Source organism: Eubalaena glacialis, chromosome 3, assembly GCF_028564815.1.
Source record: "Eubalaena glacialis isolate mEubGla1 chromosome 3, mEubGla1.1.hap2.+ XY, whole genome shotgun sequence".
NCBI classification, from domain to species: domain Eukaryota; kingdom Metazoa; phylum Chordata; class Mammalia; order Artiodactyla; family Balaenidae; genus Eubalaena; species Eubalaena glacialis.
Window position 1 is genome coordinate 76,540,025 of NC_083718.1, and position 26,412 is coordinate 76,566,436.

Consider the following 26,412-nt stretch of genomic DNA (forward strand, 5'->3'; position numbering starts at 1 on the left):
GTACCATATACTTCCCTCTTGTCATGGTGGATGGTTGTCTCTGCTCCCTTTTGACCCTTAACTTGGGCTCTGGATCCCATCTCCTCTCTCCTCAAGAACTTGGTACCGCAACTAACCCCTCTTGTTTCATACAGCATTAATTTTTTCCTTTCTACTGGGTCATTGCCATTAGCAAACAATCATTTCCATGTAAACAAAATACCTGCTCTACCTTCATCCAGCACCCTTCCAGCTGCTGCTCCTTTTTTCTGCTGCCCTTCTCAGCAAAATCTCTCTTGAAGTGCCTGTAGCCATAGTCTATATTTCCTCGATTTACATTCTCTCCTCAGCCTACTCCATACAGGTTTTATTGCTTACTCCACTATTCCACTGACACTTCTTTCAATGTGACCCATGAACAATTTACAGGGATTAGACATTAGATATATGTCTAATCCCTGTGCATGTCTAATCCCCTCTCGTGGGAAGGGGAGGGGGCGTGTCTTTGGCCTAGGTGCTTCTTTTTGGTGGAGGCAATTCCCAAAGAGGCCAACAGCTGGGGAAATTGTTCTTCATTTCTGAAAGGGAGTCTGGGTAGCACATCACAGCATCACTACAGTATGTTTGTATGTACAGAAAACCCTACATTCCAAAAAGGATAAAAGAAAAAAAAATGTCAGGGCTAAGGGAAAATTTTTTTTTTTTAATTAATTAATTAATTAATTTTTATTTTTGGCAGTGTTGGGTCTTCGTTTCTGTGCGAGGGCTTTCTCTAGTTGCGGCGAGAGGGGGCCACTCTTCATCGCGGTGCGCCGGCCTCTCACTGTCGCGGCCTCTCTTGTTGCGGAGCACAAGCTCCGGACACGCAGGCTCAGTAGTTGTGGCTCACGGGCCTAGTTGCTCCGCGGCATGTGGGATCTTCCCAGACCAGGGCTTGAACCCGTGTCCCCTGCATTGGCAGGCAGATTCTCAACCACTGCGCCACCATGGAAGCCCTAAGGGAAGATTGAATAGCATAGTGAAGTCAGGTGAAGTCAGGATAAAGTCAGGTGAAATGAGGAATGCATGTCAATTTTTGGACTTGCATTGCAAATTTGGGCTTGGTCTTCCTAGAGAGTAAAGCAAAATGACTAACAAGATTGATTATAAAATGTAAGGTATCCATATGACCAACATATGACAGAAGCACATCATCTCTCAACAGGAACCTCTGGAAATATCAATACCTAGAGTGCTATTAGTGTACTATGCCAGCTTGGAAAGAGGTCACTTAAGGATTCTGTTTTCAACTTTGTCCTTCTTCAATATTTTTATTAATTTATTGAATTGGGTCATAGATAGCATGTGTATGAAATTTGCATATAACACAGATTCAGGTGCAACTGCTAATATACTGGATGACAAAATCAAGATTTATATTTAATAGTCCCTTCCAGAATTTTCTACTTTGCAGACAAACTCACCAGTCTGAAGTTTACAAAATCTGGCTTTCAAAAAAGACTACAGAAAACAAATGTCAATGATAATGAAATTTTAAAATTTATTATTTATTTAATCAACTTTATGGGAAAAGGAACCTGGTGAATATCAAATTATTTGCATGCCCCAAAATTACTTTCATGCTTTGTAAATATTAATATATACATAAATGTTTTATATGGAAATAACTGGAATACATGTTATTTGTATTTACTTTAATCATTAACATTATTACATGTATACTTTTCTGTATATTAATTCATTTTCAAAACAAAAAATATGCAATTGAGTGGGTATAAATTCAAAATGTACTTTGGTTAAAAACCATAGTATAAATATAGTATGTGAGAGACCTGATTTAATAGTAGTCCAAGTGAAAATAAAAGGCTTATGGGTTTTAGTTTGCTGCAAATTGACTATAGATAACTTAGTAGTTATAATAATATTATTAGTTAATAATTCTATAATATTAATCATATTTACAAATGCATTTTTAAAAATTGAAGTATAGTTGATTTATAATATTATATTAGTTTTAGATGTACAGCATAGTGATTCAATATTTTTATAGATTATACTCCATTTAAAGTTATTACAAGATAAAGGCTATATTTCCCGGTGCTGTACAATATATTTTTGTTGCTTGTCTATTTTATACATAATAGTTTGTATCTCTTAATCCCATACCCCTTTCTTGTCCTCCTTCCCTCTCCCCACTAGTATCCACTAGTTTGTTTTCTATCTGTGAGTCTGTTTTGTTATATACATTTGTTTGTTTTATTTTTCAGATTCCACATATAATGATAACATACAGTATTTGTCTTTCTCTGTCTGAGTTATTTCACTAAGCATAGTACTCTCCATGTCCATCCAAGTTGTTGCAAATGGCAGAATTTCATTCTTTTTCATGGCTGAGTTGTATTCCATTGTGTGTGTGTGTGTGTTTATCAATCACATCCTCTTTATCCATTCACCTGCTGGTGGACACTTAGGTTGCTTACATATCTTGGCTATTGTAAATAATGCTGCTATGAATATTGGGATGCATCATATATATTTTCAAATTAGCATTTTTGTTTTCTTCGGCTATACACCCAGGAGTGGAATTGCTGGATCATATGATAGTTCTATTTTTAGTTTTTTGAGGAACTTTCATACTGGCTGCACCAATTTACATTACCACCAACAGTGTACAAGGGTTCCCTTTTCTGCACATCCTTGCCAACATTTGTTATTTGTAGATGTTTTGATAATAGCCATTCTGACAGGTGTGAGGTGATATCTCATTGTGCTTTTGATTTGCATTTCTCTAATAACTAGTGATGTTGGGCATCTTCTCATGGGCCTGTTAGCCATTTGTATGCCTTCTTTGGAAAACTGTCTATCTGGGCTGTTTTAAAATTGGGGTTTTTTTTGGATATTAAGCTGTATGAGCTGTTTATATATTTTGGATATTAACACCTTATTGATCATATCATCTGCAAATAGTATTTTCTCCCATTCAGCAGATTGTCTTTTCCTTTTGTTGATGGTTTCCTTTGCTGTGCAAAAGCTTTTAAGTTTAGTTAGGTCCCATTTGTTTATTTTTACTTTTATTTCTTTTGCCTTAGGAGACAGATCCAAAAAAATATTGCTACGATTTATGTCAAAGAGTGTTCTGCCTATGTTCTCTTCTAGGTCTTTAATCCATTTTGAGGTTTGTTTTTAAAAATTAATTTATTTTATTTTATTTTTGGCTGCGTTGGGTCTTCGTTGTTGTGCACGGGCTTTCTTTAGTTGTGGCTAGCATGGGCTACTCTTTGTTGCGGTGCGTGGGTTTCTCATTGAGGTGGCTTCTCTTGTTGCAGAGCTCAGGCTCTAGGCACGCAGGCTCAGTAGTTGTGGCTCATGGGCTCTAGAGCGCAGGCTGAATAGTTGTGGCGCACGGGCTTAGTTGCTCCACAGCATGTGGGATCTTTCCGGACCAGCTCGAACCCGTGTCCCCTGCATTGGCGGGTGGATTATTAACCACTGTGCCACCAGGGAAGCCCTTGAGTTTATTTTTGAATATGGTGTGAGGAAATGTTCTAATCTCATTCTTTTACGTGTAGCTGTCCGGTTTTCCCAACACCACTTAATTGAAGAGATTGTCTTTTCTCCACTGTATATTCTTGCCTCCTTTTTATTTATTTATTTATTTATTTATGGCTGTGTTGGGTCCCCGCTTCCGCGCGAGGGCTTTCTCCAGTTGCGGCAAGCGGGGGCCACTCCTCATCGCGGTGCGCGGGCCTCTGACTATCGCGGCCTCTCTCATTGTGGAGCACAGGCTCCAGACGCGCAGGCTCAGCAGTTGTGGCTCACGGGCCCAGCCGCTCCGCGGCGTGTGGGATCCTCCCAGACCAGGGCCCGAACCCGCGTCCCCCGCACCGGCAGGCAGATTCTCAACCACTGCGCCACCAGGGAAGCCCTCTTGCCTCCTTTGTCATAGATTAATTGACCATAAGTGTGTGGGTTGCAAATGCATTCTTAGACTGTAAATAAGAGTGATGAAAATAGCTACCATTTCAGTACTTAAAATGTACCAGGCCCTGTGCTAAGCATAGTACATCAATTATATTATTTAATTCTTATTTTGCCATAAGGTAAGTCATATTACCATCATCATAACTACCTTCTGGATGGAGAAAGTTTCAGACATATGTGAGCAGGCCAAGGTAGCTAGATTGGGGAACTGGGTTTGAACTGAGACCTGTCCATCCCATAGAGATAGTTTCTCCAGTGCCTGGTTCAGTTCTTGGTACAGTAATAAACAAGGGGTTATCCAGAAGAGTGAGAGTAATTGGGGGGTGGCATGTAAATCTGTGCTATTTTGTAAGCAGATAAGTTAGGGGGTCCCAGGAGAAAGAGACCAGGAATGGCTTTCTTGACATAAGAGAAGCCATTTTGGCCTAAGCCATTTTGTGATCTAAGCCTGGCCTCAATGCTTGCCCCTTGAACAGGTCTCAGTAATTAATGATATTAAGGGAACAAAGGAATGCAAGAACAGAGAAAAGGCCGTCAAACAATAGTGCAGTGATAAAGCAGAGTCCTAGTTCCTCCTCAAGGGATATACATAATAATATATCCTTGAGTTCTGTAAGAACTAAGGCCCCCAACCAGGTGGAGGATGGAATGATGATGTTGACCCTCCTGACTTCAATCAACTAAAGCTTGGACTCTGTTGACCTTTGCCCCAATTCTATGCTGAATTCTCTGCTCAAGCCCCTTTATGAATATGCGTGTACCCTTAGCTTAAAAGTTCCCCAGTTTTGCTGTTCAGGGAGATGCTGCTTTGGGAAAGATCCCCGGTGTTCTCCCTACTTGCTGCTAGTAATAATAAATTCTTCCTTCTCCCGATCTTTGGCTTGGTTGTGTCTGTTGGCTCGACACCCACCAAGAGGCGAACCCAGTTTTCAGGTAGCAATATGAAGACTATTTGAAGGATAGTTTAGCTTGGAGAAGGAAAGGAGGCTCATAATAAGAATCTTAAAATACTTAAAGGAAGGGCTGTCATTGGTAAAGAATAATGATACATTTTGTGTAACTCCAGAGAGCAGTGTTTGGAAGCAGGATACATATTCCAGTTTTGTTGAAAGAATATTTTAACAATTAAGGGTTGTAAAAAAAGGGAGTTTCCTGGTGTTCTAGTGGTTAGGCTTTAGCACTTTCACTGCTGTGCCCCGGGGTTCAATCCCTGATCAGGGAACTGAGATCCCGCAAGCATGCGACGCAGCCAAAAAAAAAAAAAAAAAAGCAAGAGAGAGAGAATTATTCAAAGAGTTTAACCAGAGGATGTTTAAAGTCTTGGTGGTTGTATTGGCCTTTCTGTGAAGGGTGAGAGGATGACTTAAATGACCTCTAAGATGACCCTTCTACCCTTCTAAGACTGATCTCAGAGTTCCTTTAAACCCCTGCTCAAGTTCCCCCATCATAAAATTTTCTCTGACAATCACAGCCCAGAGTGACTCTCTAAGCTTTTCTCTCCGCTCCTCTTTATTCTCTGACTTAATTTCATGTATATGTCTCTCTCGCCAAGACTTTAAATTCCCTTGAGGGTAAAGAACAGAGCTTTCCAAGTGGCAGGCACCCAAATATTTGTTTCAATTTAGTAATACAAAGTTTCTCTTTTGGTTACATATTGTCCTGTTTCCTGTATTAGTCTTGGAAGTAGATTGTAAGCCATTTGAAGTCAGGGATTGCGGTTTATATTTATTTGTATTCCCCCACAGTACCCAATAGGTGCTTGATAAACACTGCTTTAAGTTGGGTGAAACCAGAAGTAGACTTTTGGCCCAAAGGAATGAGAACAAAGGTGAAAGAAGCAAAAGGTCAAAGAATACCACTGTTTTGGATACAAGTGTGGACTTCTTACTTGCAATGAGATAAGGCTCAGGAAGTTTTCCCACAGGCAACCTGGATATACTAAGATCACAAAATAAAATCATTATAAAATGGAAACTAGAAATAGTAAAGGTGTTGAGCACGAGTTTCAATTAAAAATGATGTAACAGTATAAATATTAACAGAAAGCTTGAGTATCAACATAGCCTATAGAAAGAGGGCTTAGTCAGCACCCAACTGTTAGTCACAGTGAGAAGAGAAGTAATTCTGAAATGCAGAGCTCTGCTGACTGACTAAACAAATGTAAAGGACATATCCACAGTCACTCAGTGATGTTTATAGAGCGTCTGTAGGTCAGTTTGTATTACCTGGGTTTTGTTTGGTAACGTGATTCTTCTTTTCCCACTATTGAATTGAGCGCTCCTTTTCCCTTTTCTCCTCTCAGCGCAGCCTTGAATGCTGCGAATGGAGTGGACAGAGGAACACAGTTTGGGGGGTAGTGTCAACATATCATTCCCCACTTGTCTCCTGGTCTTCTCCCCCAACCATCGCATATTAATACATGTGGTTTTCACTTGCCAAAGGACGGGACCAAGGTTTCTGCAGCACCCAGCAATTTACATTCGAACAAGCAAACAATACCATTACATTCGAACAAACAAACAAAAAAACTCAGGCCTGTCTCTTTCGAGTCCCACAGTACGACTACCTTCCCTACCACCTCCTTTAAGGTATTCCTCTAATCTTCCAGCTCCAACTCAAAACCTAGCCAGTCAGAAAGCCCCTACTTCAGGAACGCCGCCCAATCACAGTGTCCTCACCTGCAGAAGGTGAGATCTGGGGTCTCCTTACGCGGCAGTCTCCTGGCCCAATCAGAGGCGGCTTGGTCTTGGAAAGGCGCCAGTCAGCCTTAGCGGGGAGTAGTGGGCGGAGTTGCACCTGGCGACGGTGAATCACTCAGTGGAGCGGCGGCTCCTTCCACCAATCGGAATGTGCAGAGGCAGGGCGCCGACCAATCGGGCATGAAGGGAAGGGCTGGGCTGGGCTCAACCTGGCCGCTGAAGTTTAGTCCCCGCGCTCCTGTTGGGCGAAGCTGTGTCTGTTCCCGGGCTCCGGTGACTGCTGTCGTATTGGGATCTTGATCATGCTGGGGACAAAGGCGAAAGTCGGGCGGAAACAGTTGCTTCTGTTCACATCGATGATCCTGTGTAAGTTCCCGGAGTTTTTGGAGGAATCTGTGGGTCTGGTCAGAGGTTGGAGGGAGGCGCTCCCCACACCTCTTGCCCGCGAGAGGGGAGGGGTTCAGAAACTAGTCCGCCTCACCCTCCTAGTCCTCTTTACACCCCTGGCTTGTCCCTCTTCTTTCCCGTCCCTCTTACCCTGGTGAGTGGCTGGCTCCCCTCCCCCACACTGGTGAATAATGACCCCTCCTCTTACATCCACCGGGAGGGAGCTGCCTTTCCGCACGTTCACCAAAAATAACGGGTAGAGGTTGGTTCCCCTTTCCTTCATCCTCACTTACTGGTGAGGGCCGGTGGGCGCGAGGGCCCTGCCCAGCCGGGATCACACACCTGGGAAGGGGGCCATCCTGCCCCTCCAACACGCATCCAACATCCGGGAACAACCCGAGAGAAGTCGGAAGCCTCTCATACCCTGACTCCTTTGGCCCCTGGATGCTCTGCTACTTAAGGGTCCTCAGAGAAAATCTAATGGAGGTGGGGTGGGGCGGAAGTTTCTTTCCCTGGCTGTTGCTGAAGGGTTTCTTTAGCTTTCCCCGGATCTTTGGGTTGGTATTGTTGCTCTGGGAAAAGTGTCTAGGTGCAAAATCTGGGAAAAAAAAAAGAAATAAAATTGAAACCTAAAATTTCTCAAGAGCACAGCATTCAAAGTTCCTTTCTAGAATAACTACTTCCAGAGTCCTTAATAAATGTTGTTGACTGAGTGACTATTCGCAGGGGGAGGTCCTGTTTTTTGGTTGGCTAGTTCCTTCTCAGAGCCAGAACTCTGCCCTCCCCCCTGGCCTTGTTTGAGAGTTTTTGTTTCCTTTGTAAACTCCCTTTCCTGTGGAACAATGAGGCTCACTTGTTGGGGCAGGCCTCCGTCTATAGATATGCTTGTGCCCGGCCGAGTGTGTGGTTTGTGCCTTAGTCTACCTGTGTCAGCATCTGTGCACTTATCTGTCTGATTCTTGAGTGTCTGTGTGTGTGCTTCTGTGGATAGTTGTGTCAGTAGGGGATCTGTAAGATTTTCCATTTCCCCCTCAACATCCATGTTTTAGGAAATAAAAGAAATGAACAATTATGATCAATATTAGCGGTTATAAGGTAATTCACTTTGCTTAGTTTGAAGGGTGTCTTAAGACAGATGAATTGACTACTCCTTTGTCCCTTATCACAAAAACGTTAACATTTGGGGTGGACTGGACCAGTGACAAGTCGAATCCTCTCCCTATTGTACAGATAAGGAAACAGGTACAAAGAGGGGAAATGACTTTTCCAGATTGACAAAAGGACCTGGGACTGGAACCAAAGTCTCCTGACTGACTTCTCCTTTTCCCACTCCTGGCTCCAGCGTCTCAGGCACCCTGTGGCACAGGAACCAGGATATCAAAACATCAGTTTGGGATACTGCTCCAGAGTCTACTATCTTACCTACCTTTTTCAATTTTTCTTTCCCACTAGATTCTTTCTTCTCTCACTTCTCCCTTTCATTCTACTCCTCCATTTCCCCTTTTTCTTCAGTTTCCATTCTTTTCCTCCCCTTCTTCCCCATTTACTTCTGTCTGTATCTTAGAACTGCTAGTGACACCCAGGGTCATTTTTTGGTTCTGTGTGGTACTCAGTACTAACCACTTTGCCAACACTTGTGCTGTACCAGTACTCCCCACCCCCAACCTAGAAGTTTCTGAGTCAGTAACTATTTGTGACAGTATTTGTCAGGCTTATAAGCTTCCTAGAGCTGCATTCTTCTCCCCTTTCCTTTTTCTTTTCTCTCCCACTCATTTTCTATAATAATCACATACTGACACTGAAAGAGTTGTGATATCACCCTTCTGAGCTTGGGAGTGTCCTCTAGTCTGTTCAGGGAATCAAGAAACAGTGGTTTAGAGGGAGCTTGAGATGATGTTGTATTAGCTTGATAGGACAGTGGATCCTAGAAAGTAACATGTCCAGGAGATGGAGGAACTGACCTTGTCACATGTAAATAGGGCTAGACCTGGGGGGAGCAATTTGGTTAGTACAATGAGGGTGGAGATAGCAGCCAGTCCATCCCCCCTGGGTTCTAGCTTGGCTTTCTGCCTTATTTGTGATCTTAGGCCAGTAACTCAGTCTTTTCATCTGTAAAACGGGAGTAATAATACTTGTCCTAACCTTGTCCTGAGGATCAACTGGGATAATAGCTATATTACATATACATGAAGTGATTATTATTGGGCAGCTTTTATCCCCTTTGGATTTTGTGAGGATGAAAGGATGCTGCCCATAGTAGAGCAGGTCAAAGGAAGCAGGGAGAGACCCTGCTAGATTCGAAAAGGCGAGAGTGAAAAAGTAGGGGCTTTCTTGGGTGTCTAGTCTGTCCTCTGCCCTTGGGATACTGGAAGCATATATAGGATGCCTGCATGTTCTCCCTCCTCCCTCCAGGGCTGCTCCTCATATGGGATCTGCCATCAGGGAGTAAGAAGAAAGGATCAAGCAAAGGCCCAACCCCAGCCTGGGGAACCTAGTGGAGAGGAAGGCCTGAGCCTACTGAGACAGGGTTGGAGACTAAACACTGGGAGAACTGGGCCTGGGAAAAGTAAAACTGGTGACAGAGAGTACTAGTCTCCCTCCCCGTAGAGAGCCTGTGCTTAGAAAAGTTTCCAGCTATCTCCCAGGCAGGAAGAGGCATTTCTGCTTAGCAGGGTGGTGTGTGCATAGGATGACTTTTGGTGTAACTGCAGAGGAGAAAGAGGAAACCTAGGTTGGAAGCCTGGTGTTTGCACACACACCTCTTACTTCATGTAGTGTCCCCACTGAAACATTCCAGGAGGGAGGAACTGCTGCCTGTGTCTGAGTCAGTCTGTGAGTCCAGGTGTTTCTTTCGTATTGATGTTTCTGCCTTTCTAGCTTTGCTGTTCAGGATTAGATTTACCTCAAACTGTAGATTGGTGAGTCACTCCTCCTTTCCCCTCCCTCTACTGGGGGGTTGAAATTACTCCCAGGAAAGAATTGTTCCCTCGAAACCAGAACCTAGAAACTAGTGACACAGCAAGTTGGAACTAGGAAGTGAGTGGTAGTGGAATTCCAGTGTCTTAGGCTTTCCCTCCTGGCTCCAGAACTTTCACTTTATGATGTTTCTCTTCAGTTTCTTTGTGATCTGGGCTTGCCTGGAGTCTCCAACCTAGTTTTGGCTTAGGGTGGAGCTGCAGTAATTAAAAAAACAAAGTTTATTTATTTAGAAGAGGTTAATACATTAGTGTGGTTCGAGAATCAAAATGATATAAAAGAGTGGGGTTATCACTCCCACCCTGTTCCTGTTCACTCCGTATCTCCCCTAGTTTCCTATACATCTTTCCAGTGTTTTGTTATACAAATATCAGTATATATAAATATATATTTCTTTCTTTTCCCTTTTCTTACACAAAAAGAGGCACACTATATTCATTGTATTCCATCCTGTATCTTGTTTATTTCATTTAATATACCCTGGAGATCTTTTCATATTGGTGGTGTGGCCTTGGCCATTAGAATATTCCACCCCCTCCCCCGCCCTCCTCCCCAAGTCCTCTGGGTCAAGGGGCATCTGTTCTGTGGACTCAGAAGTGTCTGACACTCCTGCTCAAAGACAGATTTAAAAGCTATATACATTTCATGTGAGAGATTAGGAAATGATGGGGCTTGTTTTTCACATCTGTTAGCATTGAGGAAAGACCTTGGGGAATCTCTTAAACTCAGACCTGCTTCCTCTAGAGGTTCAGGGAAGACCTGGGTGGCCACTTGTCAAACGTAATTGTGGAAGAGGTTTCAGTGTTGTCAGGGGGTTGTGAGATGTAATGTGAGTGGATACATACTGGGGTTTTCCAGGCATTGAAAACTCAGAGTTCATCTGCCTGGGACTCCCTGATAAGCAGAGCTTCTGTCTAAAGTCCGCCTGGTGTCATTTGTTTTACAATGAGTAGGACAGGAGGAAGCAGCTGGTTGGCAGGAAGTTTGATGCCAGGCCCCCTGGAGTGAGCCCTGGGCAGGCAGGCAGAGCCTTCCCTTGTAATGGGGAGATGGGTGGGGGAGGAGAGCTGAGCAGGTAGAACTGGAAATTCTGCTGAGAGAGGGCAGGAGGGAGCAATGGCATGAAAGCTCTCCTGTCCTCCACTGCCATCACCCCTTCCCACCATCCTCAGAGGGCCTTACCAGTTGAACCACGTTACTGAAAGTACAGCCAAGCCTGGTTGTTTAGACTTAGCCCAGCCTGTTGTTGGGCTCACAGAGCCTTCCTCTTGCCCACGCATTCCTTATCTGTCCCACCCCAAACCCCAGGAGTGACTTCAGTCTCTACAGGGTGAGTGGTGGGAAGGAAAGAGCAAACTGGGGGTGGAAGCCCTGGGTCCAGGTTCTAATTGTATTGCAGTGTCAAATTCATTTGTTAATCCAGTAAACATTGGTGTTTACTATGTTATGAGCACTGTGCTAGAGATTAGGGATAAAAAATGAATAACATCTGCTATCAAGAAGCTCTGAGGGGAGTCAGGTATTGTAACAATTAGCCCACGTTAGGTAAACTGAACACACTGTAGCTGGGGGCTTTCCAAGGCTTTGGCTCATCTTCCCTGTTCCGAGGCTCTAACTCCCTTACAGTGGGAGGATACTATGAGGCTCATCTGCATAGAGCGGAAGTTGGGATGAATTCTTAGAGAAAACCAGAGACTGGCTTGGCTGGCTGGCTGGCTTCCCTCCTTTTCCTTCCTTTGTTTGTTTGTTTTTAAATGGATCAAAACAAACTCATTGCATGAAAACAACTTAAGGAAAATTCTAATAATTAACAGGATGCATAGAGAAAACAAAGATTTCTTAGTAAAGCAGCAGAAGGAAGTAGCTTTTCTGTTGTGGGTTTGACCTGCGTGTACACGTGAGGGTTGTTGGTGGGTTCTGTCAGATGTCTGGATGCCTCCACCCTCTGTGACCACCTTCTCATCACAGCATTGCTTCAGAGCAGCAAAGCACAGTGCTAGGAACGGGGGAGGATACAAACATAATTTGGTTTCTCTGTTCCCAAGGAACTACAGACATATATTGACTAAGTAGAATACAGAGCACCGTGCGTCAGGGGCTGTCATCGAAGCACGAAATGATTGGGGAGCATAGAAGGAAAGAGTTACGTTTTAAAATGATAAATTTTTTATTAAGAAATAATAGATGTTCAATGTGGAATAATGGGAAAACAGGGATATAGAGAAAGTAAAATCACATGTCATCCTATTATCTAGAGATAAACACTGATTGCTGGTTTTATTCTAGTCTTTCCACTATGAATAAATGTGTGGTATAGATGACCTGTGCAAAATATATCAGAAAAAATAAAATGGCCGTTTGGTGTCACTGACTTTTCCTTAAGTCTTGGCTCTGTGGGCAGAAATTGATTAGGGTCACACCAGCTCAACAGAAATCCATAGATATCAATGTTTAAACCAAACTGTGTACTAATGCTACTTTGAGCTGTGGCCGGTTTGTCAGATTATGTAGGAATTACAGTGGGAAAAAACAAAACTGTGTTATAGATCCCTTCTCATTTAGATTATTAGTTAATGACAGAATACTAGTTTTATTTTTTTATTTTTATTTTTTATAAATTTATTTATTTTATTTTTGGCTGCACTGGGTCTTCGTTGCTGTGCGCTGGCTTTTCTCTGGTTGTGGACAGCGGGGGCTACTCTTCCTTGCGGTGCGTGGGCTTCTCATTGAGGTGGCTTCTCTTGTTGCGGAGCACGGGCTCTAGGTACGCGGGCTTTAGTAATTGAGTACGTGGGCTCAGTAGTTGTGGCTTGCAAGTTCTAGAGCGCAGGCTCAGTAGTTGTGGCGCACGGGTGTAGTTGCTCCGCGGCATGTGGGATCTTCCCGGACCAGGACTCGAACCCATGTCCCCTGCATTGGCAGGCAGATTCTTAAGCACTGCGCCACCAGGGAAGCCCCAGAATACTAGTTTTAAATGAGGTAGGTGACTACGTTCTATGACAGAGAGGATAGGAACATCTATGTGCCCTGGTATGGTGGTAGCATGTCCTGACTGTATTTTTTTTTTTTTTTTTTTTTGAGCAAAATACACTTTAAACAAAATCCCTTCTATAGTATTCTACTGTATGGCTATCCTGTAATTAACTGTTCACCTTTTGTTGAGCATTTAGGGTTTTTTATTTTTTCTTTGCTGTACGAAATACATTAAATTGTCCTTGAACATACATCTTTAAGCTTACCTTTAATTATTTTATTTTCTTAGGCTATATTCCTAGAAGTTGGAGAGAGATTCATTTTAATTGGGGGAAGGCATGATGGATCAAGGGACACTGGACCAGGATCTTGAAGTATGAATGGTGTTTCCTTGCTGCTCTGCTGAAGATGCTGTGTAGTGCAGTAGTTTTGGAGACTCAGAGTTAGGCAGACTTGGGTTAAGATTCCCACCTTGTTGTTTGCAGCTGTGTGATTTGGGGCAACTGTGCTAAGCCTCAATGTTCTCATCTATAAAATGGGATGATAACAATAGTACTTGTCTCCCAGGGTTTTTTTTTCTTTTTTTTTTTCCCTCCTCACAGGGTTTTTATTTTTATTTTTATTTTTATTTTTTTAAATTATTTATTTATTTATTTATGGCTGTGCTGGGTCTTAGTTTCTGTGCGAGGGCTTTCTCTAGCTGCGGCGAGCGGGGGCCACTCTTCATCGCGGTGCGGGGGCCTCTCACCATCGCGGCCTCCCTTGTTGCGGAGCACAGGCTCCAGACGCGCAGGCTCAGTAATTGTGGCTCACGGGCCTAGCTGCTCCGCGGCATGTGGGATCTTCCCAGACCAGGGCTCGAACCCGTGTCCCCTGCATTGGCAGGCAGATTGTCAACCACTGCGCCACCAGGGAAGCCCCCTCACAGGGTTTTTAATGAGACAATGCATGTGCTCTCATTTCTTCCTGCTCTTTTTCTCTCCTTGAAATTTATCAGACTCACATACAGAATCTTGATAGTGTAATAATCTATTTCTTACTCATCTGTTACTTCATTTCACCTTTGAAGTCTTATTTAATCATTCTCTGCTTCCTGGTGTGTCAGTATTTGGGTATTTCCTGTTATTCTTTATCATCCTTCCTTTCTGTTTGCCTTTGTTTTTGCCTCTCCTTTCTTGCTTTGTTTTATTTTTCTTTGCTTCTTGTGATCTTTATTATTTTTTTCCCTTTTTATTCCCCTTCCCACTCTTTTTTCTTTAAATTAAAACACTTAATACATACTTGTTTATTACACAAATAAAGAACATAGAAGAGAAAAGCTGCCTGTATTCTCATCTCTCAGATAATATGCACTGTCAAGTGTTTGGAGTCTATTCTTAGAGATTCCTTTATGTGTATACTCGGGTTATTTTTATTATTTGTAAAAATAGGGTCATGTTCTACATATTGTTTTTACATTTTGGACATATTTCTATGCCTGAACAAATTGATTTCCCTTGACCTTTGGGATGGCAATATGATTATTTTTATTTGTTTTTGTTTTACATAGTTGTGTAATGTATCATACCGTGGAGCCAGATTACCTGGGTTAGAATCCTAGCTCTGCCTCCTACTAGCTTTGTGAACTTGAGCAAATTACTTCAGTTCTGTGCCCCGATTAACTCACATGTAAGATGGGAGCAATAATAATATTTATTTCATAGCATTATTACAAGGATTAAATGAATTAAACCTGTAAAGGGCTCAGAAGAGTATCTGGTACCTAGTATTCAAGAAATGTTAGCTGCTATTATTTTATTCATGCTATTATTTTATTCATTTGGTCATGCTCAGTAACATGTGTCTAGATTTTGGATATAATTAATTAAAAGTATAGGACATACCTTGCAGAAGTCTTCAAGAATTCTTTTGATTTTTTAAAAAATTATTTTATTGAGGTATATTTTACATACAACATTATTTTAGTTTCAGGTGTACAACATAATAATATAATATTTATAGTTATTGAAGAATGATCACCACAGTAAATGTACATCTATCACCATACATGATTACAGAATTTTTTTCCTTGTGATGAGAACTTTTAAGGTCTACTCTCTTAGCAACTTTTAAGTATGCAATACAGTATTATTCACTATAGTCACCATGCTGCCCATTACATCTCCAAGACTTATTTATTTTATAACTGGAAGTTAGTACCTTTTGATCCTCTTCACCCATTTTGCCTCCCAACCCCCCACTCCTCACCTCTGGCAATCACGCAATCTGTTTTCTGTATCTATAAGCTTGGGGTTTTTTTGTTTGTTTTTTTTTGATCCCACATATAAGTGAGATCCTGTGGTATTGGACTTTCTCTGTTTGACTTAATTCACTTAGCATAATGCCCTTAAGGTCCATCCCTGTTGTCACAAATGGCAAGATTTCATTGTTCTTTATGGCTGAATGATATTCCATCGTATATATATATATATTATATATATATATATATATAATATATATATATACCACATCTTCTTTATCCATTCATCCATTGATGGACACTCAAGATATTTCCCTATCTTGACTATTGTAAGTAATACTGCAGTGAACATGGGGCTGCATATAGCATTTTGAGTTAATGTTTTCATTTTCTTTGGATAAATACTACCCATAAGTGGAATTGCTGGATCATATGGTAGTTCTATATTTAACTTTTACTGTTTTCTACAGTGGTTGTACCCATTTACATTCCCACCTACATGAGCTTTGCATGAGGGTTCCCTTTTCTCCACATCCTCACCAACAATTGTTATTTCTTGTCTCTTATTTTTGGCCGTGCTGTGCATCATGGGATCTTAGTTCTCTGACCAGGGATCGAAGCCGTGCCCCCTGTGGTGGAAGCACGGAGCTCTAACCACTGGACCACCAGGGAATTCCCTATTTCTTGTCTTTTTGATAATAGCCATTCTAACAGGTGTGAGGTGATATCTCATTGTGGTTTTGATTTGCATTTCCCTGATAATTAATGATGTTGAGCGTCTTTTCATGTACCTATTGGCCATCTGTATGTCTTCTTTGGGAAAATGTCTATGCAGATCCTCTGACAATTTTTAAAACAGATTGTTTAGGTTTTTTTGCTATTAAATTGTATGAGTTCTTTACACATTTTGGATATTAACCCTTTGTCAGATAAGTGAGTTGCAAATATTTTCTCCTATTCTCTAGGTTACCTTTTCATTTTGTTGGTGATTTCCTTTGCTGTGCAGAATGTTGATTCTTTCACTGTGCATACTTGAGTCAAGGCTGTAATGACTGGGGATTCAACCAGAATGTCCACAGCTGATGCCCAATTTAAACCTTTGTGTTGGTCTGCTTGGGATGCCATGACAAAATACCAAAGACTGGGTGGCTTGAACAATACTAATTTATTTTCTCACAGTTCTGGAGCCCAGAAGTCCAAGATCATGGTGCTGGAGGGATGGTTTCCTCTGAAGCCTCTCCTTGGCTTACAATGGCAGCCCTTTTGCTGCCTCTTCACATGGTCATCCCCTCTATGCATGAGCACGCTTGGTGTCTCTTTGTAGAAGGACACCAATCAGATTGGATTAGGACATGTCCTAAGGTCCTCACTGCAACTTAATTACATCGTTAAAGGGCTTGTCTCCAAATGCAGTCACTTTCTGAAGTACTGGGGGTTAGGGCTTTCATATATGAATTTTGAGGGAATACAATTCAATCTATAAAAAGCGTGAACCATTTTGAAGATTCTGCAGACAGAGCAGTGATCTAGCCAGGTGTCTCCTCAGATGACTTGGGTCTACTTGGAGTCTTGGGTTGCTCTTGTGATCATAAAAGAAATGGGGGTGTTGTAAATGGATTCACATATTTTCCCCATTCCCCCCCTCTGCCCATTTTAGACCTAGCATTAGAAAACTTCCTTGCACTTCTTCCACTTTTGGCTCTGCACACTTCTACTGGATGTGGGAAACCAGCCTCTACTGTTGTGCATGCAGATACATACAGACACACTGCCGCCCAGGTGCAGAAATGAGGCCCTTTTGCAAAATGGCAGGTGGAAACCACTCATGTGCAGAGAACTTTAATTCTGTTTGATAACTATGAAAGAAATTAAAAACACTTAATTCTTAAATTGTGAAGCTAAATTTAAAAGAAGATTAATAGAACGCTCTTTTTTTTCTTCTGAGAACTAAACTTTTTTTTTTAAAAAAACACTGTTGCTAGTATTAAAATTTTTTAAAGATTGGGTTTGAATCAAGTTTGTTTTTTCTTTTTAAAAATATTTATTTATTTATTTATTTTAGTTGTGACGTGCGGACTTCTTGGTTGTGGCGTGCAGACTTCTTAGTTGCAGCATGCAGACTCTCAGCTGCAGCATGCATGCGAGATCTAGTTCCCCGACCAGGGATCGAACCCAGGCCCCCTGCCCTGGGAGCGTGGAGTCTTACCCACTGGACCACCAGGGAAGTCCCAAGTTTATTTTTTCTTTATTTGGGTGTGCCCCATCTGCCAATTTGAAAAATGGGCTTATCTTTGTAGATAAACCTCAACAAGTAGATGTTATAGTGAATGGTCTGCTCTGACCTAATTTGTTAAGGCTCTGTGTTGTTCAATGTCAGTTTGTACCAGGCATTATGCTAAGTGCTGAGAACTCAGAATGATAGATTAAGACATTATCCCTGCTCCTTTGGTAGTTTACTGCCTGATAGGGGAGAGATATAGGCGCATAGATGATGTCATTATAATGTGGGAAGTGCTTTGACAGTGTTTTGCATGGGGTAGTGGAAGCCTAGGAAAGAGACCGTAACTTGGCTGTGGTGAGGATTGGGGGTGGGGTAAGTCACTTCCCAGAAAGTAATGTGTTTGAATACCTGCTGGCCAGGTGGAGAAAGAGGGGACAGGGTGTTCCGTATAGCAGGAATAGCATAAGCAAAGGCAGAGGTTGTGAAACTGCATGTCTTTGCTGGGAATTGTAAGTAGTTTTGTATTGCTGGAGCGTAAATTGCAAGAATAGGGAGTGTGATGAAGATGATAAGCTTATCACCAGGTCGGCTGGTGCTAGAACTCTTGCGTGGCTGAAGAATTTGGATTTTATCTTACAGGTAATGTGGAATCATTGGAAGCTTGAAGCAAATGTTAGATTTGCACTTTTTAGAAGGCTGTATAGTGTAGCCCAGTCTCTGGAATTGGACTGCCTTGATTTGAAGCTATACCACCACTTAACTGCTCTGGGCCTCAGTTTCCCCATGTAGAAAACAGAGGTGATAATAACAGTATCGCCCAACTCCTAAGATTGTTGTAGGAATTAAATCCATGTAATGTGCTTATAGCAGTGCCTGGCATATAGTATAGTAAGTGCTCAATAAATGTCAACTCTTTCTCTAGCAGTGAGGTGGAGGATGGATGTGAGTGGGTCAAAATTAAACAAGGCAGAGAAACCTATTGAGAGACCAAATGCAATTCTTCAGATGACGATGGTACTAAAAAGTGGCAGTGGGTCTGGAGAGGAGGGGCCAAATTTGAGGGAGATTTGGGAGGTGACATTGTAATGCTTGGTGTTTGACTAGAGTGAAGGAAAGATGGTGATGGCTTAAAAGGTTCTAGAGTGAGTGACCAAGTAAATGATGATACCACCAACCTGGAGAGAGGAGGGGAAGCGAGAGGTAGTGGGAAATGATGAGCAGCGTGAGATTGCAGGAGGGGGTGTGTGAAGTCCAAGTAGAACTGCCAGGAGGCACAGCAAAAGGAGTCTGCAGCTCAGGTAAGAGGTAGTATCTGGAGCTGGCCATACATTGGTGTAGAGGAATGTTGTGTATTTGAGATTTCCTAGAGAGAATATGGAGAGGAGAAAGGGCACGGGATGGAATGCTGGGGATTACTAATATTAAGGGATGGACAGAGGAAGCAAAGTTCAAGAAGGCGAATAAGATAACACTGAGGTGGGGGGAGGACCAGAAGGGCTGAACACAGAAACCAAGGGGATGGAGGGGCTTGAGGAAGCGAGTGGTTAGCAGGGTCAAACATCTCACAAAGGCCACAGAAGGTAACTGAAAAAGCAAATACTGGATATCTTTAATTATAAGACTACTTTAATGTTTTGGAAATTGGGATGTGACTTACAGCCCATGTACATATTTAATATGATGTTCCCCCAAGAAGCTATTATTAAATTGATGTTATATCTTATAATCAGGGTATCTTAGAATTGAGGAATACTATTGGTGACCTTAGTAAAATCAATTTTAATTTCAAAGTGAGAGCCAAAGACGTATTGCGGTAGGTTGAGCAGTGAATGTGTATGTTGGGCTGGAAACAGTGTGTGTAGACTACTTCTTTAAGAAGTTTAGAGAGAAAGGGAGGAAAGGATTGTCACTAGAGAGGGGTGCAAGATTGAGTGAAGGTTTTCTGTACATGAAAGGGCCAAAAAATCTATTTTTTTTTTGTCTTTGTGTACAGTCTTTATTTGTTGAAATACCATTAGATTTTTCCTCAGGACAAGAGCAAAGATCATCCCCTGCAGAAACTTTGGAACTATGTACAGAACTTTAGAGAACAGAGGACAACACTTTAGCTGAAGCCTGCCTGCTGAACAGAGAAGGGTGTTCTGAGTGGACTCAGCAAAGAAAAGGAAATCAAGCAGGGAAAGAAAGGTGCCCATCTGAATCAAACTTCAGCTGCCATCAGGGCAAGTCTTGTGATGGTCACAGATTGGAGGCTCTGTTTTTGGAAGGTTCGAGTACAGCACAGGGGTTCCATGTATCTTTACGGCTACACCCCAGGCTGAGGTGCCATTAAGTCAATGTCACTCAAATTCCTGGCCAGCCAAACTCTGGCAGCAAAGAGTCCCAAATTAAGGATCAAGTTCCTCTGGAAGAGGCTTCCCTGGTGGCACAGTGGTTAAGAATCCGCCTACCAATGCACGGGACACAGGTTCAATCCCTCGTCTAGGAAGATCCCACCTGCTGTGGAGCAACTAAGCCCGTGTGCCACAGCTACTGAGCCTGTGCTCTAGAGCCCACGAGCCACAACTACTGAGCCCACATGCCACAACTACTGAAGTCTGCGCACCTAGAGCCCGTGCTCCACAACAAGAGAAGCCACCGCAGTGAGAAGCCAGCACTCACCACAACTAGAGAAAGCCCATGTGCAGCAGCGAAAACCCAACACAGCCAAAAATAAAATAAATATATTAATTAATTAAAAAAAGAAGAAAAAAAGTTCCTCCAGAAGTCATTTCTATCGGTGGCAAAGCGGTAGACTCCCCGAAGCCAGTCTCCCACGTTGTCTGGAATTTCAGGAGCTTCATTTGCCAAGCCCGCAATGGTCATGCCAGCCCCACCGGAAGCAATAGCAGCACCTTCACACTCCACGAGGCCTCTCACCATGTACCTTCCAAAAAATCTATTGATGCCTTTGACTTTGTAGTTTTTCTTGTTGTGAATGTGGAGTAAATTAAACAGCACAATGGAAAAGGTGAAATTTCCTTCTGTTTTGGTTTACCATGTTAACTAGTAGGACATTTGTATGTACCGTATGCCAAGTATAGGTCCAAGGTTAAGTGCAAAAGGGAGGTCGTGATGAGGCAAGGGAACATATAAAATAGATGAGGAGAATGGATGGGGAAATTGTGGGTGTTGTGAGAGAAAGCCCTCAGCTCTGCTGCTCTATACATGATGGTTCCAGAAAAGAGTTAGTCTTTTTTTTTTTTTTTTAATTTTTATAAATTATTTATTTATTTATTTTGGCTGCATTGGATCTTCGTTGCTGCACTCGGGCTTTCTTTAGTTGTGGTGAGAGGGGTCTACTCTTCCTTGCGGTGCGCAGGTGGCTTCTCTTGTTGCGGAGCACGGGCTCTAGAGCGCAGGCTCAGTAGTTGTGGCACACAGGCTTAGTTTCTCCGCGGCATGTGGGATCTTCCCGACCCAGAGCTCGAACCCATGTCCTCTGCATTGGCAGGTGGATTCTTAACCACTGCGCCACCAGGGAAGCTCTAGAAAAGAGTTAGTCTTTCCAAGGCAATTACAGTGATAGAGGAGAGATGGTTTAGTGGGCTGGAATGTAAGCATTTTTCCGGCAGTATTTATATTTATTTATATGTCTTACTGAAGAAAACTTTGAAGTCAGAAAAAGAAGTATGTACAGAAGAACCTATGGGCAGATGATGTTAATAATAAGACATAATACTTACTTGGTGCTTCCTGTTGGTCAGACACTCTTGTAAGCACTTTATTTGTATTAGCTTGTTTAACTCTCAACAACAGCCCTTTGACATAGAAACTCTTATTATCCCCATTTTACAAGTGGGCAAACTGAGGTTCAAAGTGACTAAGTGGCTTGCCCGGGTCACACAGATTATAAGTAACAGAGCTGGGATTTGAATGCAGGCAGTCTGGATCCAGAGGCTTGTTCAGGAACAAGAAGGGGAAGGTGGATCAGGATGTCTGAGGTGTCCTGGGGTCACTAGGAAGGAAGGACATGGTGGGGAGGCTGGACTTGACTCATGGTGTGAGATGCAGTCACAGTAGAGTTTTGAGTATCGCAGTCAGGCCACAGGCAGACATCAACAGTCCTGCGTCAGAGGAAGGTGGGAAGGCCCTGAGGTGAAGGGCCCTGTATTTTAAGCAAGAGGAGAGAAGCCTGGACTAGGTAATAGCAGTCAGAATTAATGAGAAGGGAAAGATGCCAGTTGCCCAATATGTTTGTGTATATATGTGGTGGTGTCATTCCTGCACATGTTTTAGATCTGATAATCTGAGAGGACTCAAAAAAGAACTTCAGCTAAAGTTAGAAGTGAGGCAGAAGCAATCATCAAATTCATATGCTGTGATTTATTTATTTATTTTCTTTTGGGCGGCCCTTTATTTCAAAGGCTAGTTTTTAGTTTAATTACAAGCTGTTCCTCATTTGGGTGGTGTCATAGGTTGGGTTCTTGGGAAGCTGACTCTGAGATGTCAATTATTGCACCAAGACATTTATTAGGGAGTGTTCTTGGGATCCACACCTATGGAAGCAGGACTGGGCAGAGGGAAAAGCTGAGTTGCACTGTAGTCCCAACAAGGCCTCAGCTTACTGCACAGGGTCCTTTGAAGCAGAAATAGCCCTTCAGTGTTGTCCCAAGTTGGGGAGTTGGGGCGATAGAGCTGGGACTTTATATGTGTCCTCCCCCCCTTTTTTTTGTCCCACGTGGCACGTTGGATCTTAGTTCCCCAACCAGGGATCGAACCCGAGCCCCCAGCAGTGGAAGCAAGCATGGAGTCTTAACCACTGAACCATCAGGGGAAGTCTCCAAAAGTCAGTTCTTGCTGGTTCCTTTTTTTTTTGGCCGTGGGACTTGCTTGATCTCAGTTCCCCGGCCAGGTATTGAACCTTGGCCATGGCACTGAAAGCCCAGAATCCTAACCACTAGGTCACCAGGGAACTACCCCCCCTCTCATTGATCAGGCATTGGATGCCGGTACCCTGACCCTGTTGCTGCCTGGTAGGAGGCACGGCCCTGGGCAAGGCAGTGTTCTGGGTATCCTCAGAGAGGGCTGATGGCTGCAGGCCTTCTTGTGGCAGCAGTCCCAGCAGCTGAGACAACAAGTCCTTCATTCCTGAAGAGAGATCTGGTTTGCACATCTCGGTGTACATCACAGGTAGCAAATTGTAAAATTCGAGAATCTTAAAAAAACAAAGTTCCCATCATCAAAGCAGAGAAAGTTGACATGGGCAAAAAATCAAAACATTTCATTGTCAGCGTTCTTGATGAGAGCTGAGTCAGAGACTTCCACGTCCTCAGTTTTCAATTTAGTAAAGACTATTTGGGTTAATTTCTGTATCTGTTATTACATCTGATTATAGATTTGACTTTGAAATATAATGCCAAATATACAGATACAAAGTAATATGATTAGAAATAATTTCTAGATAAAATGGACCTGACTTTTAAGAGAATCATATTTGAGTACATAGTTTGCCTCCGTTAAACTAGTGGCTTTTCTGAAAAGCAGCATGGTGTATAAAAGTATGGTATAATAAGGGAAAAAAAGAGGTATAGGAGAGACCTGTATGCTAATCTCAGCTCTGCCATTTCCTAGCTATGAAAACTTGGATCAGCCACTTAATCTTTTATTTTTTCTATTTATTTATTTATGTATGTATGTATGTATGTATGGCTGCGTTGGGTCTTCACTGCTGCCTGCGGGCTTTTCTCTAGTTGCGGCGAGCCGGGGCTGGTCTTTGTTGCGGCGTGCAGGCTTCTCATTGCGGTGGCTTCTCTTCTTGCGGAGCACAGGCTGTAGGCACGCGGACTTCAGTAGTTGTGGCACGCAGGCTCTAGAACGCAGGCTCAGTAGTTGTGGCCCGCGGGCTTAGTTGTTGCACGGCATGTGGGATCTTCCCGGACCAGGGCTCGAACCCGTGTCCTCTGCATTGGCAGGTGGATTCTTAACCACTGCACCACCAGGGAAGCCCTGCAATTATCTTTCAGGTTTAAAAAAAAAAAAAAAAGAAAGAAAGAAAAGAAAGAAACAAGAAAAAGAAAATGAACCTAAAGGATTTTAGAGAACATCTAGTTCAAACCTGTCATGTTTCAGATAAGAAAAGGGAGGTTCAGGGTCAAGAGACCATATTCAGTTACTTGGGTAATTTAATAAAGAAAAAGTATACTTGCATTGAACAGATATGCTTGCATTTATCTAAAGAAGACAGGACTTTGACTTAAAGCTATAAGTAAAGCATCCTTCATGAGTTTGAGCTTTGAAAACATGAATGAGAGTAATTGTGTAAGTGCAGGTTGGTAACTATAGCACACCATCCTAGAATCCTCTGGCACTGGTGCTTATTTTGGGATGTGTGGGCCCCTCCTGTGAGCCCTGCTGCCTTTCTCCCACCATGTTATTTAATTAGCCTTGCCTCTCCTCACCTCCTCTCTCCACCTTCACCACACACCACATTTTCCTTCTCTTCTCCATTGGGCAGAAGGAGATTCTAATGAGATGATCTGAGCCCACTTCTGGTCCAGAACCAGCTGTGTGATCTTAGACACAGTTCTTTACTTCAGTTCCTCATGTAACACTGGGATGATAATATTTCTCCTGCTGATCTGTCATGCTTGTTTCAAGGATCAAATGATATAATTGTATGTGAAAACACTTTGAAAAGCACGAAAGGCCCTACAGATGTATTATTATTATCCTATTATTGCTCCTCCCTTTCCTTCCCTCCCTCGCCTCCAGCTTTGCTGGCTTCCTGCCTGGATTGTCTGACAAGTGACTGCAATTATTTGCTGAGAAGCTTTCTCTGAACCATGAAATGTCATTTAGAAAGCTGCTCTTGGACTAGGATGAATCTAATTAGATTATTAGGAGTCACAGAGGGAAAATTTTTTTTAAATAAAGAAATTGCATTAGAAGGAAATATTTTATTTCCACTGATAAAACAAGTATTAGCCTGCAATTGTAGCAAAAAGCATTTTTAAAAGATATTTAGAATATTGGTGAGAAAGTGTGAGATCCGAGAGGAACGTGAATCTCTTGAATCCCTTGACCTTGGAATCTCAGCATGGAGAGTCCCAGCCCTAGATGCCCCGTCAGCTGGGACTGCTCTCCCCTCTCCACAGCATTTCTCTGTCCACTCCTGATGGACCCGCCTCTCTTCTTCTTCTCAGGCTCACTGGCATTGGGCAGGGGTGCAGTGCAAACTTCTGAACCAGTAGTCAAAGTTGCTGAGAATAAACGTGAGTTGGGAGGGGCTGTGGAGGGTGGCGGGAGTTGGAGGGAAGGGAGGTGAGCAGGTGCAGACCCCTGGGGAACATCCAGCCCAGGCTGTGGTTTGGGGCCATTTCCCCATCTTCTCCATTTACTGCTGTTTCTTCCTCCCACTCACTTTGATCCTGTCTGCAGCTGCCAAGTTGTCCTGCTCCTACTCGGGCTTCTCCTCTCCCCGTGTGGAGTGGAAGTTTGCCCATGGCGACATCACCAGCCTCGTTTGCTATAACAACAAGATCACAGGTGAGTCACTCCACCTCCTTGCTGACTGCCTAGGTTGTAGGGGGCACACCCTGGGGCTGAAGTCCCCAGGGCCTTCCCGTCGCCTTTCCTGGGGGAAGAAGAGAGCCCCCTGTGCCTTGGGTGCCACCGTCACCAGCTTCTCTTAGCTTTCCAGCTCACTCTGCCCCTGTTTCCTCTGTCCTGGTAGCTTCCTATGAGGACCGAGTTACTTTTTCGGACAGTGGCATCACCTTCCATTCTGTGACCCGGAAAGACACGGGGACGTACACTTGTATGGTCTCTGACGAAGGCGGCAACACCTATGGGGAGGTCACCGTCCAGCTCATTGTGCTTGGTACGTGCCACAGGTCTTCTGTGTGGGCTTGCAATCAGTTGCTTCCCTAAACCCTTAGCAGGCTCTGCTAAGCTTTGGAGCTTGCTGATGGTGAAAATGCTCGTGGTGGTGGGGCTGGGGAGAGGGGTGTTCAGAGTTCTGGTGCTGTCAGAGAAGAACGAGCCCCTGGTTAGGGGGAAACTAAGGGCATAGTAAGGGAGGAAGGCTAGAGCTGATGGATGGGAGTGTCATGTTACTTGGCCTTCAGGCAGCCCTCCTGCTCTTGTGACAAGTACCTTCTCTCCCTCCCCAGTGCCTCCATCCAAGCCTACAATCAATGTCCCCTCCTCTGCTACCATCGGGACCCGAGCAGTGCTGACCTGCTCAGAGAAAGACGGTTCCCCGCCTTCTGAATACTTTTGGTTCAAGAATGGGTTACTGATGCCTACGGAACCCAAGAGCAACCGTGCCTTCAGCAACTCTTCCTATAGCCTGAACCATAAGACAGGGGAGCTGGTATGGACGGGGTCAGGGTAAAAGATGTGTATGAGGGGGGCGCAGGGTTATAGAACCCCCGAAAGTGGGGAAGAAGAGCAAGCAACAAGGTAACCTTGGCATTAGGGTTAGGAGACAGAAAAGACAGGTACTTGGCTTCTTCAAGCAGGAAGCCAATTCGTCTTCTGCCCTCCAGATCTTTGACCCCATGTCGGCCTCTGATGCTGGAGATTATACTTGTGAGGCGCAGAATGGGTATGGGTCACCCATGAAGTCAGACACTGTGCACATGGATGCTGGTGAGTGAGGGCGTGGCTGGGACTTGAGCTCAGACCCCAGGGTGGGGTTTGGGGTCTGCTTTCCATCCTGGCTTTGGCAATGTTGTCAATACCATGAACGAGCTTTCAGGTGCCTGACCTCTCATTTGTGTCCCATAGCGGAGCTGAATGTAGGGGGCATCGTGGCAGCTGTCCTTGTAACACTCATTCTCCTTGGAGTCTTGATTTTTGGCATCTGGTTTGCCTATAACCGAGGCTACTTTGACAGTAAGTATTTGCCCTCAAAGGCTCTCCTTTGTATCATCCCCATTTCAGGGCCTGGTTCTTGGGTGCCACCTGAGTAC

The 26,412-nt window shown here is 43.4% G+C and overlaps 1 protein-coding gene and 1 long non-coding RNA gene across 5 annotated transcripts in view; one reads left to right on the forward strand and one right to left on the reverse strand.

The window, feature by feature from the left end:
- The window catches only part of F11R (F11 receptor), a 38,423-nt gene that overhangs the window by 9,311 nt on the left and 2,700 nt on the right, over positions 1 to 26,412 (forward strand). For 3 of the 4 annotated variants that reach the window (XM_061183210.1, XM_061183211.1, XM_061183209.1), the window contains exons 3-8: positions 24,640 to 24,708; positions 24,875 to 24,982; positions 25,170 to 25,316; positions 25,609 to 25,811; positions 25,987 to 26,089; positions 26,228 to 26,335. In XM_061183210.1, coding sequence (XP_061039193.1) covers positions 24,640 to 24,708; positions 24,875 to 24,982; positions 25,170 to 25,316; positions 25,609 to 25,811; positions 25,987 to 26,089; positions 26,228 to 26,335 — 738 coding nt within the window. Of the gene's footprint in view, positions 1 to 6,861; positions 7,026 to 24,639; positions 24,709 to 24,874; positions 24,983 to 25,169; positions 25,317 to 25,608; positions 25,812 to 25,986; positions 26,090 to 26,227; positions 26,336 to 26,412 lie in introns of those variants that run through there. The other variant, XM_061183212.1, reaches the window with a different exon arrangement.
- On the reverse strand, positions 641 to 7,628 carry LOC133086729 (uncharacterized). The gene is made up of 3 exons (XR_009700341.1): positions 6,639 to 7,628; positions 6,186 to 6,276; positions 641 to 974 (listed from the first exon to the last, which is right to left on the reverse strand). It is a non-coding gene; the product is annotated as an uncharacterized LOC133086729 (long non-coding RNA).